At 54.1% G+C, this 15,010-nt stretch overlaps 1 protein-coding gene across 2 annotated transcripts; it reads right to left on the bottom strand.

Moving 5' to 3' along the window:
- Window positions 1-2,306: 2,306 nt before the first annotated feature.
- Window positions 2,307-12,134, bottom strand: HEXA (hexosaminidase subunit alpha). Of its 2 annotated transcripts, none has more exons than XM_051796465.1 (14): window positions 12,097-12,134; window positions 8,701-8,799; window positions 8,299-8,364; window positions 8,091-8,137; window positions 7,640-7,750; window positions 7,033-7,134; window positions 6,809-6,941; window positions 5,960-6,140; window positions 5,571-5,657; window positions 5,150-5,222; window positions 4,545-4,728; window positions 4,347-4,437; window positions 3,827-3,931; window positions 2,307-3,361 (listed from the first exon to the last, which is right to left on the bottom strand). In XM_051796465.1, exons 1-14 carry the CDS (start codon window positions 12,104-12,106, stop codon window positions 3,298-3,300), a joined length of 1,353 nt encoding a protein of 450 aa, XP_051652425.1. In that variant the 5' UTR covers window positions 12,107-12,134; the 3' UTR covers window positions 2,307-3,297. The 2 variants fall into 2 exon arrangements, with proteins under 2 accessions (XP_051652425.1, XP_051652424.1); XM_051796464.1 differs by lacking the exon at window positions 12,097-12,134 and adding an exon at window positions 11,659-11,937.
- Between the last annotated feature and the right edge of the window lie 2,876 nt (window positions 12,135-15,010).

The following is a 15,010-nucleotide window of genomic DNA, read 5'->3' as shown; positions in this document are numbered from 1 at the left end:
GGCCAATCAGGGTGGGGGGCGGGGAGAGGGGCGGAGGGCTCCGCCCACTGCTGCCCCCTGCCGGGCTGGCCCGGAGCCCCCCCACCACCCCCATCACCCCCATGGCCCTCCCGGTCCATCACCCCTGTGTCCCACATCATTCCCATCGCCCCCCATCAACCTCCGTCACCCCCATCACCCCTCCCATCACCTCCATCACCCCCATCGCCCTCCCGGTCCATCACCCCTGTGTCCCACATCATTCCCATCGCCCCCCCATCAACCTCCGTCACCCCCATCACTCCCCCCCATCATCCCCATCGCCCCCATCGTTGCCATCATCTCCATCACCCTCCTGGTCCATCACCCCCCATGTCCCCCATCACCCCCATGTCTCCCATCACCCCCATCAGCCCCCCCATCACTCCCATCAACCCCGGCATGCTCTGCAACCCCCCATCGCCCCCCAATGTACCCCCTCCCTGCTGCACCCCATGTCACCCAAAAAATCTGTAATTAGACTGAGCGACTTTAATACCCGGTGTGGTCGTTAATTAATTAATTAGTCCCAGAGCAGCAGCTGGGGGTGCCCAGCTTCCCCGGCACTACCATGCGTGTGCAGCTGTGTGAGTGTGCAAGCGTGTGCTGTGTGGGCACGTGGGTGTGCAAGGGTGCTGGGTGTGTGCCAGTCTACACAAGCACGCGTGTGTATGTTCAAGCACGTGCCGTGGTGTGTGTGCAAGTGTGTGCAAGCACATACACGTGCTGCAAGCATGCACGTGTGGCAGCAAGAGTGCACACATGTGTAAGTACAGGCAAGGGCACGCACAGGCACACACAGTTGCAGGCCTGTGTGTGAGCCTGTGCAATTTGCATGTCTGTGCAAGTGTGCACGTGTGTGCAAGCGTGTACAGCAATGTACGTGCTTGTAAGGACCCACAGGCACGTGTGTGCAAGCGTGCACATGAGTGCACGTGTGTGCAGGGACCCAAATGCACGTGTCAACTGTGTGCACGTTTGTGCAAGTGTATGAGGGCACATGTGTGCAAATGCCCCCATGGATGTGTGTGCAAGCGTGTCCACAAGTGCATGTCTGCAAGGAGTTGGATGTGTGTGCAAGCATGTGCATGGAGTGTACATGTGTGCAAGCATGTGTACATGTGTGCAAAGGCCTGTATGCATGCGTGTGCATGAGTGCATGTGTGTGAGGACCCAGAACTACACTTGTGGAAGTGTGTGCATGTGTTTACAAGCACACACAGGATGCACACATAATGAACACACGTGTTTACAAGCACATATGTGTTTACAAGCACACACAGGATGCACACATAATGAACACACGTGTTTACAAGCACATATGTGTTTACAAGCACGCACAATGCACACACAACGCACATGCATTTACAAGCACACAGATGCACACACGTGTTTACAAGCACACACACAATGCACACACATGTTTACAAGCACACACACAATGCACATATGTGTTTACAAGCACACACATGATGCACACACGGGTTTACAAGCAGACACGTGCCCGTGTGTCCCAATAAACCCCCCTGGCCGGTGCCGGCGCCCACGGGTGGGTTGGGGATGCTGGGAGCACAATCCTGCCGGAATCCGGGGGCTTGGCGGCTGCTCCTCGCTGCCGCTTGGGTTTATTTTTAAACCCGTTGGCCCCGAGTGATTCACACGCTGCCTGTTCCCTGTTCCTGCTCCCCAGCAAGTTTTACGCGACCAAAATAGATGTTCTGGAAGGAACGGACCACCCGGCGATTCCGCGGCCGGGAGAGCGGGGTGCTCCCGGGATCCCGGCCCTTCCAAGGGTAGGAATGTCACAGAGCCACTCCCAGCATGGTGGTTTTGGGGGGATGCTGGGGCAGACACCCTGGAAAATGGGACCATTTTGGCATGATGTTTAACCTGGATCACAATACCAGGCTCTAGTGGAAGGCGCTGGGCTGGGGGGTCCCCCATGGAGCATCCCAGGCCCTGTGGGCTCTCACACCTGGCTGTGGGTGAAAGGGAGCCCGACAAGGCAGGGGGACAAATGGGATGCAGGTAGGGAGTTGGGATGGGGTGGTGAAGAGCATTTCTGTGCACACAGAGCAATGCCTGGGGAGCAGAGCATCATCCCTGGGAACACAGCATCCCCCTTGGGAACAGAGCACCCTTCCCAGGGCCGGGGCCCTCCTTGTCCCCACGCTCACCAGTAGCAGCTCCCTGCGGTGACCAAAGCACCCGACCGAGGTACCACTTCACACCATGCTGGGAGAAGAAAAAAGGGAAAAAATCCAACTTTTAAAAATAGGAGGCAGTAGTAACTGTTAATTCACTATTTTTAATTTAAATTTCAACCATAAAAGGTTTCCAGCCATAACAGAGGATCTCACTCAGTTAAGACCAAGACACACACACACACACAGTAGTCCCATCCAGCCAGGATTTCTCTCAGAGATTCCCTACTTTCAGCTGAACACCGTTTCCAGCACGGTATCAGAGGACAACAATCACACCTGTCCCAGTTCTATGGGACAGCAGCATCACTGGTTTCTTCTCCAAGGAAAACACCATCCAAAGAAACCCCTGTGGATGGAGGACACCTAGAGCTGATCTCCTCATCCTGAGGACAACAGAGCAGGAGGAGAGTTGGGTCAGCTGGCCAAATCCTGAGCAGAGGTGACGGTCTGAAAGGCTGAGCAGTGATTCCACAATATCCATGTACCCCTCAGCAGGTTTGCAAGGGCTCCTTGGAGAGGCTCCAGGGTGTCATCTGCTGAGGAGAAGCCAGAGGAGGTGGCAGCAGCCGGGGCTTGGGGCAGCAGAGGTGGTGGTCTGCAGGCCAACATCCTGCCTGGACACTGGAGAAAGAAGGGACAAGGACAGGAACCCAGAGCACAGCGTGACTGCAGAAGAAAACCCTGTGACAGCAGCAGAGACTAAGCACAGTTTATCCAGCTGAGCAGGCACCCTGCAAGCTCAGGAGCTGCCGGGAAGATGCTCCTCCACTGGCATCTCTGGAGCAAGCCCTACCCATCTCCTGTTAACAATAACCCTTGCATGGTCTCCCAAGCCCCAGCTGAGCAGGAAAAGGCACCTTTTTCCTCTTTGGGGTCATTTATTTATAGATTTAAAGAAATAAAAATAGAAAGAGAGGCGAGAGTGCACACCAAGGCAAAAAAATGTTCATTGCAACAAAGCCAAAGCAGAAGGTGGGGTAGGAAGGGGTCCCTTTGCCAAAACAGCAGTTTTTGAGGGGTGGAAATCATTCCTCCTGCGTGTACAGTGACCAAGGGCAGCAGGGCTCTCCCTTCAGACCTCACCAAACTCATTTTCACAGTATCCTACGTAGAGAGGCTCCGCCTGGACACCACGCCTGGGAAGAGAACAGAAAGATGGCATCAGGGAGAGGGCGCAGGCAGAGCCCACCACCGGGTTTCAGGGGTTCCGGGAGAGCAGGGTGCCCAGTTTCAGGTGTGAAAAGGAGGGAGAAGTTTTTCATCCTGTGCTTATAGACTCAGGTTTTGCTCATGCGTGGGAGCACATGGTGAGGACAGGTTTCCTGGGGAAGCTGGTGCTGCAGGAGGGGTGGCAATAGCTGACAGGCCCCCTCCTTCCTCAGCACAAAGCCCTCTCCTCACCAGAGCCACCAGCCCACGCCAGCAGCCAGGGCCTGTCTTCCAGCACTGCACAAAGCAAGCTCTGCCCACGCAGCAGCAGCAGGAAAACCAGGGCTTTCCATAAGAACAAGGGTCATTTTGCAGCAGGGAAAGCCCTTCACCCTCACTGCCCCTCCCAGGCCCGTGCCTAGATGGGGTGGCAGCTGTGCCAGCACAGTTACCCGAGCAGCGTGCAGCGGAACTCCGACAGCCGGGCGTAGGCATCGTCCATGTTCCTGACGGTGCTGTTGCTCCACAGCCTCTCAGCTACGGCCCCAGCTCTCGGCCTTGAGGATGAGGGACAAGCAGTCAGGTCAGGGGGAGCTCAAAAGCTTCTCACACAAAGCCCTGAGCTCCCAAACACTTTCTTGATCGGTGTTCTTCCACACACAAAGGCTTCTGTGCATGCCAAGATCCACTCCTGGACACATGTGGATCGGGAGTGGACGAGGGTGACAGGACAAACCAGTGTTAAACACGTCCTGGTTGCAGCAGCAGGTTGTACAGGGCATGTTACAGCCTCAGAAACCCTCATTTCAGCCTCGTGAAGCTGTTCCCAGCACAGAGGTGCTGCAGGAGACAGGGACAGGCACCATACACAGACCAAACCCACGAGTTCAGCAAGTGATGCTTGGTGGTGAAGGAAAGGGACATGAGCCTGGCCTGACGAGATCCAAGTGACCTCCCCATGGCCTCTCTTACCAGAGCCTGGGGGTCAGGTTGGTGACATCCACGTATTCACCCCACATACAGGCCTCACCACCAATCACCAGGGCCTTCTGCTCAGGGCTGCCTGTGGAGGGACAGCACCCAGGTGATGCATTAGCCAGACACCCAGCCCTGGCACCACCTCCGAGTGCCAGCCAGCTGCCACACGGGAAGGGGACACAAGGGACACACCTCTGAAGTCCAAGGGCTCCACCCTGTAGGCTTCCATCCAGTCCTGCCCGTAGGAGATGCGGTTGAGGTACCAGGGCGCAGAGAGCAGGGCATGGTAGCCAGCCCTGGTGACATTGGCCATCTCCTCCTTGTACGGTGTGAGAAGGTTCTCCTTCCACACGTGGATGATGGTGTCTGGCCTCACCTGAGCACAGGTGAACAAAGTGCAGGGGATCAGTGTGGTGACAAGAGCATCACCTGCCCCTGCAACCAGAGTGCCCTGACCCCATCCACATCCCCAAAGGGAAACTTGGGCTGGCCTTGATTTTTGAGCCACCTCCCATCTGGTTTGCAGGAGCAATAGAGAGAGGGATAAGGCCATTTGCAGAGTGTCCTGGGCAGGGTTAAAACCTGCCTCTTGCAGGTGCACACACAGGCGGAGAGCAGAGCGTTGGCAACAGTGTGACAAAACCACCCTGAGAGCATCTCACTGGTAGCACCATCTGAGGATCAATTCCACATTCATAACAGAGTAACCCCCACCAGCCCCAGTACAGCCCCTCCAGAGCACACCAGTGTCTGACTGGGATGCAGACACTGTTCACCCCAGCACAGGCAGCTCTCACCTCCACGTCGTTGTCAAAGACCTCCTGCCACACGATATAACCTTTGCCGAGGGAAGAGACGATTTCCAGAAGCCTGGAGAGGAAACAGTACTGAGTTTTTGGTGATCCTTGTGACCCTCTCTTGGGTGGTTACACACAGCCACAGGAGCAGCACAGATATTCCCAACACCCACAGCTGGATGTGAAGGTACTTCTTCAGCTGAAGGAGAAGGGAGAGAGCACAGCCCCTTATGGGGCTTCTTTCTTTTCAGTCCCAGGCTTTTTTGTGGTCAATCTCCCAATAAAATGCTTCCTTTGGGGCCAGGGAGACATGCCCGATGGGGATGCTCCTGAAAAGGAGATCTGGGGTCCCTAAGACAGCAGAAGACATTTGTGCTGGTCACACAGTGCAGCTGCAGGCCCCAGATGCCCCTGTTCCTACCTCTGGATGTACAAAGACTCTAATTTTTTGTAATCATCACCAAAGTCCATCTCCTTCATGAAAGCACGAATTTTTGGATTGGATCTCCTGTGCACCAAAGAGAAGAGAATAAAAGCATCACAATCTGAACTCTGGAGTAAGGCCAAGACTCGGTCAAGTCCTTCCCACATTGGTCCAAGGCTTGCCCAGGCATTCCCAGAGCTGTGGCTGCACCAGGACCAGCAGCTCTTTATATCCATCATCACCCTGAGCATTGAAACCCCATGCACCTCCACTCCCCCTGGCCTGCGGGAGCAGGACACCAAAAATCATGATCCAGAAGTGAGGGGCTTGGACTCCAGTCCCAGATACTCCACCCCAGTCCCCATCCAGACTGACCTCAGACTCACCAGCATGTGAAATCCACCTCATCACCACCGAGGTGGAGAAAGAAGTCTGGGAACACAGAGCTGACCTCCTGGAACAAACTGGTCACAAACTCATAGGTGCTGTTAAGGATGGGGTTGATGGGCCCGTAGGTTCCAGAAGGTTCCTGGACCACATAGCAGGGAGTCAGGAGGCCTGGAGCACCTGGATGATAACAAATGCAGGATGGTGAGGAAGGGTCAAAATGTGGCCATGTCACTGCCTACAACACCCCTGATCCTCCTCAGCACAGCCCAGGGCCTTCCATGGGACAGGAAAGCAGGGCCAGCCACAGCTCTGGCTGTGACCAGAAGCAGGGGGTGAACTCCAGCACAGCCCATGGGATTTGGAAGCAGAAGAATGGAAGAGAGAGACAGTGGAATGTTTTCCTGGAGCTTCTTGCACTTCCAGACATGGAAGAGGAGACACTTGCAGTCCTTGCAGCAGAAAGTGCTGCAACAGGACTGGGGCACAGCTGCGCAGAGCAAGGAGGCTTGGTCAGCTGCACCCCCAGTTAAACACAAGATCCTTGCAATATCCACAATGATTCTGGCAGAGTAGATGTCCCCTGAAAAACCCCAAAATCACTCCCCTTGGACACAAGAAGAGGTGGAAATGTTTTTCTTTTGGATTCTGTTCCAGAAGATGGACCACTGGGTCCCAAACGATGGTTTGCTCCTCCTCAAAGCCAGTCTGTGGGACATGGCTCCCCACACCCAGCTTTTAGGATTGAGGTTGTATATCCCAATCCTGCCCCTGGAACTATCCCAACCCTGCCCCTGGAACTATCCCAACCCTCCTCACAGCAGCAGCAGGCAGGGTCTGCCCCTCACCTGGACCCCAGGAGAGGGTGTGGCCGGGAGTGTCGAACTCTGGGATGACCCTGATGCCGTGCAGCCGGGCGTACTCGATCACGGCGCGCACGTCGCTGGCAGTGTACACGTGGGTCATGGCATTGAAGGCTCCCTGGGAACACAGGAATGCTCAGTGCCTCGCTCAGGAGCAGAGAGAGGGATCTGCTCACCTGGGCTGGTACATGGAGATCGGGGAGGGTTACCTTCTTGCTGAGCTCTGGGAATGTCGAGCTCTCATAGGGGAAAGACGGGTCATCCACAATGTGCCAGTGAAACACGTTGAACTTGTTGTAAGCCATGACGTCCTGGGAGGGAACAGGAACAAAGATGAACGTGCCCTGTCCCTTCTGAAAAGTCACCCAGTTTGCCACAGAAAGTGCACAAGGTCCCCATGCTTCAAAAGGACAAGGCAGAGTTCCTAAATGATCCCTAGGATTGAAGAGAGATTCAGACACCTCTCTTGAAACACAACGGCACCCTGAAGAGCTGCAGAGGGCCAGGAGTATTTCTGCTTACAGCAAAATCCCTGTTCTCCCTATAATTGAGCCAGTAGTGGAGACCTGGAAGTTTAGTTCTGCTTGGGATGAGCACAGAAGCACCACCCACCTTTGCCAGTGTTTTCCCTCACCTTAGAAACAACCCAGCCTCAGACAGTAACCTGGATTGCAGGAACCCAAGACATCTCAGTTTTCTTCTTCTACAAAGGGAGCTGAGAAATCACCCACACAAGGCAGCACAAGAAACCCTCAGTGGTCACAGAGGACAGGACACACAATTAAACCACCCTGTCTCCCAGCACAGGTGCCCTACCAGAGTTTCCAGGATGGCTCTCAGGGGCAGGTAGTGACGAGAGGTGTCCAGCAACAGTCCCCGGTGAGGGAAGCGGGGAAAGTCCACAATTTCTGTCTCATTGATGTAGTACTGCACGTGGAAAACATGAGCAACACATGAGCAGGACACTGGGCAAACAGCCCTTAGCAGGAGGCAGTCAGGGTCACTGTTGTCCCCGGGGCTGCGTGGACAGGGCTGCCCTCACTGCCCAGAGTGCCAGCTGGCCAGAAGGAGCTGCAGCCCTTCTTCACCCACTCAGAAGGCAGGGATTTGGCTGGATCAATGAATCTCCACGTGGCCCTTGGCAAGGCTGGGCCACACTGCTGGTACCCCCTCATCCCAAGCATCCCAGCAACCCTCAGCCTGTCCCCATGGAGGCAGGAGCTCTATGGAGAGCCGCCTGCCCACAGGAGATGAGGCCAGGACTCACTGTGCCGTTCTCGTCTCTCCCAACAAGCTGGCTGAACGTTTCCAGGCCTGCAGGAAAACCACACACAGCCCCTTCCTCAGCACAGACTCCCTCAAAGGAGCAGAGCTCAATTAACAAAGAAGTCCATGGAAAGAGAGAGGCACAGAGAGGCATCCCCACAGGCCCAAGGCAGGGAGAGCGGGAATGCCCCACTGGAAGCACAGCTCACCTCGGAGAACTCCCCAGATGGCCTCAGCAGAGAGCAGCATGGAGCCCTTGGACACGATCAGCTTATCTGGAACACAGCATCAGGGGCTGGGCTGCCATCAGGCCCCACTGCCACAAGAGCCCCAGCACTAGGCAGGGGTCAGGCACAGCACTGCACCCTGAGATCCCAGAGAACCAAATTCTGGTTTTCTTTTGCTGTTTTAAACCTCTCCCCGCTGCTTTATCAGCACCCTGAGGTAAGTCCCTCCCTCCCTGCCCCACGTTCTCAATAACAGAGAAGGGTTGGTGCCTCCCCAAAAGTGGGGGTATAACTGCTGCACAGTGCTATTTCCCAGGGATGGGCACAGAAACAGCCACATTCCCTCTCCAGTCACTCCCTCCTACTCCCAACCCCAATACTTACAGCTCTCCTTGGAGTCCAGGTTGGGAAACCCATCACAGCCTGGCATGGCAACGTAGACGAGGAGCTGAGTGCAGGGTGTCCCCGAGGGTGGTTCATTCTCTGCAAATGACACAGATATCGACCCCATCCTAGCTCTTCTCCTTGCTTCCAAGCCCACCACCATCCTCCCAGCTCAGCTAGCAACAGAGGCACAGGAGTACATGGACTTCCAACACACGTGGCAGAAATGGGGACCCCCTCCTGCACCCCAAAACAGGCACAGGGATGTTCAGCAGGGGCTAATTTCAATCGAGCCAACCAGGAGCACATGAGCTGATCCCAACCTTCCGCATGGAGAAGGTCTGCTAGTGAGGAGACCCCCAGGGGAGGCTTCTCAGGGAAGGTTCACAAGAGAAGAGACATCAGAGTATGGACCAGCAGCAGCCTCCAAGGCTTCCTGGACACCAGCCCTGGCTCTAAGCTACAGCCACAACTAGTCAAAGCTTCTCCATGAGGGTAAAGAGCATCATGTTTCCAAACTCTCCCAGCATTGGGAACAAAGTACAAGCCCAAGAGCTCTGCCCTACCCTTTGCAAAGAAACCCTGTAAAAAAGGTGCAGAATGAATCTGCTGAGTTAGAGGCAACCAAAAGGTCTCACCCAGAACAGAAAAGCTCCTGAACACCTTCACCTTCTGCAGAGCAGGGCCCAGGTGCAGCAGCTGGAGAAATAAACCTGATCACATTCAGACCCTAAACGGGAGCTCTGGCCATACTTCCCAAACTGAATGATAGCTTCAAAGGATGCACAGGCCTGAGTTCTTACTGAAGTAACTCCCTCAACTCCAAAGGGAGGTGTTCAACCCTCTCTGGGACGCATGGGATTAGTCACAGCATTCTGTGGCCAAGAGGAGTGTGGGGCAGCAGGGTGGGACCCGGCTCATCCCAGCCAAGCTCCATGCCTACACCCCCACAGCATTCCTGGGCACAGCCAACGCTCCAAGCAGTCACTAAAAATAAAGAGCTTGGCTTGGAGTGAGCCAAAGCACCAAGGAGACCCCAGGGAGACTGTGGCACTGCCAGCGTGCGGGTGAAACGCAGGGAGCCCCTGCTCCACAACTCGCAGGAGCCACAAACCCCGGATTTCTCCATGAAGGAATGACGAAACCTCTGCAGAGAGAAGGAAAACAGCTCCAAGCTAGCCCTCTGTTTTGAGCTGGTTGCAGACAAGCTGGTAGCCAAGGCAACCTCACAGATGTGCGAGCGGCACAGCAAGACCTGATCCCTCCTCTCGGGAAGGCGGCAGCTCACCATGAACAGCTGCCCCCAGGCCTGGGGACGTAGGAAATACTCATCCTGCTTAGGACCCTCAACAGAACTGGTCTCACCATCACACATCGCATTTAAACCTGCCCAGGGAGACACTGCCCAACCCAAACACAGCCTCCTTGGCCAAGGAGCAGGCAGGAACCGACACCACTACACCCTGAAGCCAGCGCAGACAGAAAATGGTCTCTGCCATTTCTTTTCTCTATTAATAAAACTTATTTCCTTCCATCCAGGGTTTCCATTGCCTGTTCTTACTAACCACCCATGCAAAAAAAAAAAAAAAAAAAAAAAAAAGGCAAAGGGGAAAAAAGGTCTTAAAATAATTTGTGTAGTTTGAGCATCATAAAGCAGGGCGTATGGAAAGCGATGAGTGTGAGCTCGATCTCGTGATCACAACGTTGCTCCGAGTGATTTGATGGTCACATTTCCCCTCTGAGAGGAACAGGAGAGCATGAATAATTAGATCAGCTGTTTTTAGTTCCTAGCAGCAAAAGAGAGCCAAGAGGAGCCTTCTCAGCTCCCAAACCGAATTTTTTTTCTATTGCTACTCACAAGAGTGGAAAAATAAAATAAGCCAAATGGTTCTTCTCTGTTTCAAACCTGCTTTTTTCAAAGCACGATGTGCTCAACAAGAAGCTGAGCAGCTTCCAACGCCACCACCCTTCTCTGCTTTGATCAGCAGCAACAGAGTTCACACTGACATTTAAAACACTCAGGAGCAGAGTTACTAGCTCTTTCTGATGAATGAAGCACTTCGTATTCCCTGGATATAGCACTTCAGGCTGCAGCAGACCCACGCAGCCACTGAGATCCATGCATGCCAGCTCCACAGCCAGGAGCTCATTTCCTGCAGCTCATCCCTGCAGCTCATCCCTGACATGCCATGGGTGCTATCACTAAGACGCCTGGGTGCAAGAAACCTTTAGAACCTGTCCCAAAGCAAACTCCGGCTCTCCAAGCTTTTGCCTTTCCTCATCTTACCCTACAATTTCAGGATGAATCCAAGAGCTAATCCCTCTCTGGCAGAAAAGCCACGCTGCCTCGGGACGTTTAGCAGCTCTGCTTTGGCAGATGAGCTCCATGGCAGGAACATATACTTGGAAGAACACACACGATGCAGCAAGTCTTTCCTCAAGGTAAAGCCTCACAGGGGACAGCAAGAGCTGCTAGGAACAGAAAGAGCCAAGACTTACAAGCAACCTTGGAGCAAGAGCGGTTGCGAGACCGGCAGTGGCTCTCCCTGCAGCCACAAGAGAAGGAAGCGAAATGAAGCAACGGGGAGGTGAAACGCTGTCCAGAGGAGATAAAAAATGAGATGGAGGGAACTCTCGAGAGCAAGAGCTTAAACCCTGGAAGGAAATGAAGATAAGTAGTGCTCGCCGTGCCAACTGGGTCAGATTTTGTCATCTGCAGTTTGTGGCACTGCCCTCCACATCCCAACGCACCGCTGCCCTTTGCCACCAGACTCCCCCAAGCCAGCTCGCCGTCACACCCAGCCTGCACCTCCCGCCCCACCAGTCCCCGCCGGACTGAGGGGAGGCAGGCGGACACCCAAACCCCGTGGTTTGACCCCAAAATAAACGCGGGTTTGGGTTTGGTGGGTGTTAAGAAAAAAAGCCACGGAGAAAAGGGTCACCCCCACCCCGCCTCACCGGTCGGGCGGGCGAAGAGCAGCGCCCGGTACCGCTGGAAGGCGGAGTCCAGCACATCGCAGCCCGGCCCCACGGCCGAGCCGTCCGCGGCGGCGAAGCGGAATCGGCCGGGAGGCAGCGGACAGCGACCGCCGCCGGGCGGGGAGTGCTGGGCCTGGGGCTGCGGCCACACGGCCCCCGCCGGGCCCGGCAGCACCAGGAGCAGCAGCGGCGGGAGCAGCAGCCGCCGCAGCGCCCGCGCCGCCGCCATGTCGCACTCGCAGCCTGAGGGAGGCGGCGGCACCGCCCGGCAACGGGGGACGGGCGGCCGCGAAATGGCAGCTCGGGCCCGCCCTCACGGCCTCCCCCGGCTGCCCCGTCACCCCACAGCCGCCTCTCGCACCCCGCAGCCGCCTCTCCCCTTTCAAGGAAATCCCCCAAACCCCTGCAGCTCCTCACCAAGGGTCATTTGACCCCCCCAGCCCTCAAGGTTTAGAGTCCCGCTCCCACCCCTGGCCGTGCTTCCCGCCCTCGGGGAGCCTCAGCAGCCTGATTTGGAGTTTGAGGAGATGAATGATTTAACATCTATTTCACCCACGCTGCTTTCGTAGACTCACAGAATGGTTTGGGCTGGAAGACATCTTAAAGATCATTTCATTCCAGCTCCCTGCCATGGGCAGGGACACTTTCCACCAGACCAGGTTGCTCCAAGCCCCGTCCAACCTGGACTTGAACACTTCTAGGGATGGAGCAGCCACAGCTTCTCTGGGCAACCTGTGCCAGGGCCTCTCCACCCTAGATCTAACCTCATTAGACTGTCTGTTTGAAACCAGTACATGCTTTGGATCCACCTTGGGTCTGGGTGTTTTCTGTTGGTGTTGCGTATTTTTATGAGCAATACCAAATATAAATCAGCCCTTGCACAGTTTTCCAGGGATATTTTATATGTGGCAGATGAAATATTCATTGGACTGTACAAAAAAAAGGGGCTTTATCCCATGATGGAGCCTCACAGTGAAGTGTTGCAGAGATGCTTTCCATACAGCCCTTGGCTTTTCCTAGGAAAGCCTTAACCTCAGATGAACTCTGTTTAATTTTGCCTCCTCTCTTCAGCTCTGCTTTCCTCAGCAATCCCCAAGTCAAATAAAGACCTTAAGCTCAGGTCTTTCCCATCTAATTGCCAGCACAAACCTACATGGGAACCAAGTCCATCAAATTATTAAAAACCTGTTGTCCTAGAAAACTGCAAGCTATCAGGAGCACTGGAAGACAAGCCACAGGCATGGGAGCAAGCAGGAAATTAAACAAATGGTACAAAAGAAAGCATGACAAGGGAGATGGCCCCATCATACAAGAGGAAAAATCACTGCTTGAGGAGGACATGACCATAGAAAGGTCTGGTGAGGAATTTAAAGCATTGTTCCTCACGTGAGCAGTGTAGAGAGAATGGGATCAACAGGAAGAAAGCATTTTATAGAAAAAAATATCAAGGAACTTGTCAAAGGTTAGAAAAGCACCAGCACAAAGTACGGGACTGATGGTGAAAGGAGAAGAGCTGGGAGGACATGGAAGGGTTCTGTGGGGCTGGAGAGGGATGGAGGGAGGTGCTCTCCAAGGTTGAAGGAGACTGTGAGGTTCCAGTGAAGGTTTTGGGGGTGATGTGGGGGTGGAAAAGTTGTGGGGAGGCCAGGCAGCAGGAGGAGACCATGGTTAGGTTTGGATCTAAATGGGATTGAGGGAATTTTATGAGATTAGTGAAAATTAATCTCAAAGAGGGGATCTCAAAGAGGGGAAGGCAGTGAGGGGACTAAGGGTCACCTTGAGATAGAGAAACTGGGCTCCATCAGGAATGGGGCCAAAGAGAGCCAGATGGTGTTGCCGTGAGCTTAACACCTACACAGAACTGCATCCTTCTTCTCCAGCCCTGTAGAACAGCAAAGACCACCTGTCTACCTCAGGGAACGTGGGCCAGGAACCAAGGACAGGCACAGCATAGGCCAGGGAACAGCCTTACAACATGGGTGTGCCCCCCACAACCAGGCAGGAAGAGCACAGGGGTGGCACCAACAGCCCAGGTGTCACCCAGTGAACAAAAGACACCAAGTGAAGTGCCAGATCAATCTGGGAATATCTGGAGTAGGTACACCCACAGGAGAGCTCAGGAAAAATTAATTGCCTGGACTTCAGCTTAAATGGAGGTCATGGATGGAAGTCCCAGGGGAGGTTGACTGGGGCAACTAAAGGCTCTTGGCTCCCTCAGGCTCCTGACAATCCTCACCTGCCCCTTGTTTTCCCTACAGAGAGGTGGCAGGACCTCAATTCAACACAAAGGCACATGCCAGGCTGCCTTCTCATGATTCTTTCAGGATGTTGTCACTTCTCTCTCTCTGTCCTCCTCACACAGCAAGAAGGGGTATGGAGGAGAACACCTGCATTCCAGCCTGTGCCAGACCTCTGGGAAAATGGCTCGTGTCATTCCCTGTGTTCAAGTCTCCCTGCTGCTGGTCAACACAAAGCCTCTGTGGTCCTGAGCCAGGTCTGTTGCCTTTCCCTGTGCAAACCTCTGAAGCACTGGCCGATGCCACTGCTTTTCTGACTATATTGATTGATTCCAGCATCTCTGGACTCGTCCTTAAATAGTTTCATTGTATTAAAAAAAAAAAATCCCAAACAATCCAGTTTGCTGCTGTGTGGCATCAGGGAATGTCACAGCTGCACTTCCCAGTGTGTGAGACGGAACTGTGGAAGTGCCCTGGCCTGAGGTGAATCCTCCTTTCAGCCTGGGAAGGGTGGTGTGTTTGCCAGCTTATGTAAAGCATTGTGATCAGAGCCTTCAGTCCAAATATTCCAGCCTTTCTACGCATTCGGTTGCTGTTTCTATTTTAGGGGACCTGATGTCTCTGGGGGATGACTCATTGTAGTTCATCTGTAGCTGGCCGACATTAATCCAGACTAACAGTCTGATTTGGGAATGTTTCTTTACATAAGAAAACTTCTTCAGCATGTGTTTAACTGTGGAGCTTGGCTAGAAGAAACTGGATTACACACTGTTCTGTGGCAGGCACAGAGCAGCAGCAGCTAGAAGTTGCTGATGTTCTTCAGTAGCTTTTCAATAAACAGGCTCTTGGTCTCAGAGCATATCTCCATGTTGATATATCCACCTGGAAGACTCTTCCAGGTTAGTTTGGCAAGGAAGAAGCAGGGAGTAAGCCCATAGCAGGGATGTACCAGCTTGGGTGAGACCCGTGGTGGGGTACCTGCAACCCCCTCTTGTCTCTTTGGCTGCAAGAGCCAGAAGCCAAGTTGCTGGGGGACTCTGCAGAAAACTGTGCTGCACCAGGACACTGCTGGGTTACCTGCTTTTTTTTTTTTT

This window comes from Manacus candei, unplaced genomic scaffold (assembly GCF_025592945.1).
Source record: "Manacus candei isolate 608988 ecotype Guabito, Panama unplaced genomic scaffold, ASM2559294v1 h1tg000046l, whole genome shotgun sequence".
Classification (NCBI taxonomy): domain Eukaryota; kingdom Metazoa; phylum Chordata; class Aves; order Passeriformes; family Pipridae; genus Manacus; species Manacus candei.
Note: the sequence above shows the minus strand (reverse complement) of the source record. Positions and strands in the feature narration are given on the sequence as shown.

What these genes read in the sequence shown, in the direction of transcription:
- HEXA (XM_051796464.1), bottom strand. Translation starts at nt 11,908, where the DNA reads ATGGCGGCGGCGCGGGCGCTGCGGCGGCTGCTGCTCCCGCCGCTGCTG. An exon ending in GCTCTTCGCCCGCCCGACCG is followed by an intron (nt 8,800 to 11,658) that starts GTGAGGCGGGGT and finishes TGTCATTTGCAG; the next exon opens with AGAATGAACCACCCTCGGGG. An exon ending in CATCTGGGGAGTTCTCCGAG is followed by an intron (nt 8,138 to 8,298) that starts GTGAGCTGTGCT and finishes GTTTTCCTGCAG; the next exon opens with GCCTGGAAACGTTCAGCCAG.